Source organism: Mus pahari, chromosome 10, assembly GCF_900095145.1.
Source record: "Mus pahari chromosome 10, PAHARI_EIJ_v1.1, whole genome shotgun sequence".
NCBI classification, from domain to species: Eukaryota; Metazoa; Chordata; class Mammalia; order Rodentia; family Muridae; genus Mus; species Mus pahari.
In genome coordinates, this window is record NC_034599.1 from 104,369,839 (window position 1) to 104,374,782 (window position 4,944).

Genomic DNA, 4,944 nt, shown 5'->3' on the forward strand with positions numbered 1-4,944 from the left:
AGAGAGAGAGAGAGAGAGAGAGAGAGAGAGAGCGCGAGAGCGCGCATGTGTGAGCATGCACGTGCACTTGTTTGCCTGGGAACAGAAATCAGATATTGGCTTGTGGGGGCTGATTCTCTCCTTCCACCGTGTGGGTCCAAGAGACCAAACTCAGGTTGTCAGGTTTGGTGGCAGACACCCTTGCCTGCTGAGCTAGCTCATTGCACCTTCTTTCTCTCCTTTCCTTTGAGACAGAGTAGCCCAGGTTAGCCTCAAACTCACGATCTTCCTGCCTCAACCTCCTAAGTCCTGGATCCATAAACATAAACCATCACAGACAGCTTCCAAGACATTTTTGTTTTCTTTACTTTTCGATTTTTGAGATAGGGGCTTACTCTGTAGCCTGGAAGGGCTCAGAACTCACAGGGTTCCTGACTCAGCTTCCTGGGTGCTAAGATTACTGATATGAACCTCTTTACAGATGGTTATGAGCCACCATGTGGTTGCTGGGAATTGAACTCAGGACCTCTGGACAAGCAGCCAGTGCTCTTAACCTCTGAGCCATCTCTCCAGCTCTGATATGAGCTTCTAGACCAAGTTTCATCTTTCATAGAATAACATCGTTAATTTACTTCACAGAGATTGAAAAAAAGATGCACTGTGTGTAGAAACATTATGAATAGAAACACTACTCGGCTTAGAAGAATACCAGTGAGGAGAATGTTTTCTTACTTTTCATTTATTAATTTAAGGTCCATAACTTTAAACAGAATTGACACGGTAGTTATGTTGTTAAATTATATCCATGCAGCTATTTCATTTAAAACAAAACAAAACAAAACAATTGTTATGTGCTGGGGGGATGGCTCAGTGGGTGAAGTGTCGGCTCTGTAAGCATGAGGACGTCAGTTGGGTCCCCTCCAGTCCTGTAAAAGCTGTGTGCGGCTACTCCCAAGTGTAACCCTTGTGCTCTTGCTGGCAAAGACAGGCAACTCCCCGGAGCTTGTGACAACCAGTCTAGTCAGTTAGTTATCTATCACCAGATTCGGTGACAGACCCTGGCTCAGAACACAAGATGGAGGGGCTGGTCTGATGGCTCAGTGGTTAAGGCTGAGTACTCTTACAGAGGACCCAAGTTCAGATGGCACACACCTGCCTACAACTCCAGCCCCATGGGATCTGGCTGGGCAGGCAGCTGCACTCTGGTGTACCTCCTCACGTACAGATACACATACGTGTGTGTAATTTAAAATGGAAAAAAAAAAATGAGAGAAAGTGAAGGGGCTGGAGAGGGTAGCTTGGCTATGAAGATAGCCAGCGTAGCCAGTTGCCGTGGCATATACTTTTAGTTCTAGCACTCTGGAGACAGAGGCTGGTGGATTTTTGTGAGTTTAAGACCACCCTGCTCTACATTTCAAGTTCCAGGACAGCCAGGACCTGGTCTTTAAAAAAAAAAAAAAAAAAAAACAACAAAAAAGACTATTTAACTGTTATGCTAGAGGACCTGAGTTCAGCTCCCCGCACCTACCCACACTGGGAAATCCATAACTGCCTATAACTCCAGCTCCAGGGGTCTGACAATCTGGCCTCTGTGGGCACCTGCTCTTATGTACACATAATTAAAAAACATATGAGGTAGACTGATTCATTCTTTTTTTTCTGCCACTGATACTATTAAGTGTGTGCCCACACACAAATATAAAATGTAACCCATTCTTTAAATAGTAATTATTGTACCGAAACGTAAGATAGATAGATTCATTCATTCATTCATTCATTCATGCCACTGATAATTAGGCTTCTTATTGCGGGCCTGGAAAGTGGGCTGGGCTCAATGGATGTAAAGCAACCCATGTCCTCTTGAGTTTACACTGGTACTACGAAAATGTAAATAAACTGCTGTTTTCAGACTGGTGGTGGCTTAGGCCCGAGCGTCATTCCAGAGCACATCTCTCCACTCTTGGTCCCTATGAGGAACGAATGATGGCCTTTGCTGGGATAAGGAGGGCAGTGACATTTGTCTGTGTTTGAAATGTGTTTTTTGAGATATTTGTGTCATTTCACAAGTCATGGTAAATGAAAACAAACAAACAAACAAACAAAAAAACATAAAAACAATCTGGAGGTGGGACCTCCAGACTAGAATAAACTATAATAAGAAGATAAACACAAAACACATTTTTTTTTGTTTTTGTTTTTGCATTCCTTTTTTGTTCTGTGGCTTTCTTCCTTCTTTAATTTTTTTTGGTTTTTTTTTTTTTTTTTTTCGAGACAGGGTTTCTCTGTATAGCCCTGGCTGTCCTGGAACTCACTTGGTAGACCAGGCTGGCCTCGAACTCAGAAATCCGCCTGCCTCTGCCTCCCGAGTGCTGGGATTAAAGGCCTGCGCCACCAGGCCCGGCTATTTTTTTTTTGTTTTTAAGAGTAGATTGTATTAAAGGAAACGGACTGCCCAAATCTGTGTATTCTTACAGGAACCCCAGGAAATGCAGGAGACACTTAGGAGTCCATTGATTTTTAGGGCCTGTGTGACTTGTTCTGTAACTTGTTAAATCCATGTCTTCAGTGGGCAATTAAATCAGTAAAAAGTACAATCTACATAGTTTCATGCATAATTAAAAAATCATAACTGTGTAAGTGTGAAGCTCCCTGCGGGAACGCGCTGTAGTTTCCTGGGGGGTGGAGTCTGTCCTGAGCCCTTGCTTCTCTGCAGGTTGGAAGAGCTACAAGGTTTCCTGCTGTATAAAAACAAGCTAACCTACCTTCCTCAAGCCATGCTCAACCTCAAAAAGCTCACCTTGCTGGTTGTCAGTGGGGATCACCTGGTAGAACTGCCTACAGCCCTCTGTGATGCCTCCACACCTTTGAAGTGAGTACAACGGAAGGGGCGGGCCCCCAGCATCCCTGCGCAGGGGCAAGAGCCAATCACCCCTGGCTCCATCCAGGACATTAAATTAGATTAGAGGGTGATTAGATGATTTTCATACTCCGGAGAATCTGACCTTGCTCCACTTTCTACAGGATTTGAAGGGGTTTGTTTTATTGAATGACCTGAGGAGTAGAATCATTAAATTTATAGAGCTACAAACACCACTTGCCATAGGACAGCATAAGGTGGGGGCATAGGCTAGACCTCTCGTTCGTCACATCCCTGTTGCCCTGGATAGAGTAGACACTGTTCAAGGAATTCTTTCTGTTTGCATCATCTTTCTGACTTCCTCAGTGAACCCCAAAAGAAAGACATCCATCTATGCAAAGGTGATAGATGCTCTAATCGGGGCGAAGTCTTGCTCTCTCCCGAGTGGATAGACTTGGCAGGAGACTGCCCTCGAGAACCTTCTCATCTGTCTTCATTTATCACTACGAAGAGACAAAGACCCGAATTCTTGGATGGTGTATTGTGAACAAGATAGAGGAAAAGGGAATTCTGACTGGCTGACTTGCGTCTCTTAATTTCTATTAGACAGGGTCTCCTGTGGCTCATCCACAAACTCACTGCAGTGGAGGATGACCTTGAATTTCCTCACCCTCCGCTTCCACCTCCCGTCGAAGTACAAGCATGCTCAGTTTCTGTGATGCTAGGATCAGAACCAGGGCTGTGTGCATGCCAGGGAGGCGCTCTGCCAACTGAGCCACATGGGGGATGATTAAAGCAAAAGAAGGATGAACTGCGTGTGGCTCAGTGGAGAAAAGGAAGAATGAATAAATGGATGTATTAGAGAAACCACTGTTGAGAAGGAAACTACCTTCATACTCTGTGAATGCTGCTAAGAAAGTAATCAAGGAGTAAATACAGATATCCCTGATATCCTGAAACCAAAGTTCCAGATGGTGGTTGTGAATCAGTGTGTGGGTGCTGGGAATCAAACCCTGCCAGTGCTCTTGACTGCGGAGACATCTCTCCAACACACAGAAGAGGGGTTTTGCTATTGAACATTCCCAGTAAACACGTGCACTTTCTGTACTTTCCCTATAGATTTGTAAGCCTTGTGGACAATCCCATTGATAAGACCCAATGTGAAGACACTGAAGACACAATAGAGAGCGAGCAGGACCGCCAGCATTTTGATAAGGAATTTATGAAAGCATATATTGAAGACCTTAAAGAAAGAGGTGAGTTGGGACAATGTAAAAACCATCTAAAATGACATAAATTGACAAAAAAAATTATTTGTGGCTATCTGTGAACCAAAATGATAGGATAGCATGTATGCCTTTGATCCCAGCACTCAGGAGGCAAAGGCAGGTGGATCTCAGTGAGTTCAAGGCCAGCCTGGTCCAGCTCTACACAGAGAAACTCTATTTTGAAAACAAAACAAAACAAAAAGGTAAATAAGTAAATAAATATCTAAATTTATATTTTTTCTTTATTACAGAAGCTGTTCCCAGTTACACAACCAAAGTGTCATTTAGTCTTCAGCTTTGATTCGGTTCACCAGAAGATGACAAAATCTTACTGCCCTGTGCTCTAAATCTTTGAATATGTGTTACCTCTTATTGGAACTGCGGCTTGTGCTTAAGGACAAAGTCTAGAAGCTACTACCATCATCACTGTTAAGAAAAATAACATTCAAATTATTGATAAACTTGCTTATATATTAATGTTAGCAGACGAATGCAATACTTGTCCTAAATACTGCATATTTAATATTTTAGAAAACACATCACTTAAAAAATTACAACATACAGAACAAGTTTTGAAATTGGATGCATTATGTTCAGGAATCAAGGGCTAGAGGGTTGTGGATGAAATGGAGAATTTACCACCTTGAAAATGTTTCAGTATACTGTTTATTTTTATTGAGAACAACACTCCTTGAGTCTAAACAAGTTGCTATTTCCACATTTCAAATTCATTTTGGCAAGTATGTTTTTTTTTTTTTTTTTTTTTTTTTTTTTTTTTTTTTAAAGATTTATTTATTATATGTAAATATACTGTAGCTGTCTTCAGACACTCCAGAAGAG

At 42.3% G+C, this 4,944-nt stretch overlaps 1 protein-coding gene across 1 annotated transcript in view; it reads left to right on the plus strand.

Moving 5' to 3' along the window:
- Window positions 1–4,839, plus strand: part of Lrrc2 (leucine rich repeat containing 2) — a 22,664-nt gene extending 17,825 nt beyond the window's left edge. The window contains exons 7-9 of the mRNA XM_029542756.1: window positions 2,693–2,848; window positions 3,956–4,092; window positions 4,356–4,839. Coding sequence (XP_029398616.1) covers window positions 2,693–2,848; window positions 3,956–4,092; window positions 4,356–4,405 — 343 coding nt within the window. The 3' untranslated portion in view covers window positions 4,406–4,839. The remainder of the gene's footprint in view (window positions 1–2,692; window positions 2,849–3,955; window positions 4,093–4,355) is intronic.
- Window positions 4,840–4,944: the final 105 nt, after the last annotated feature.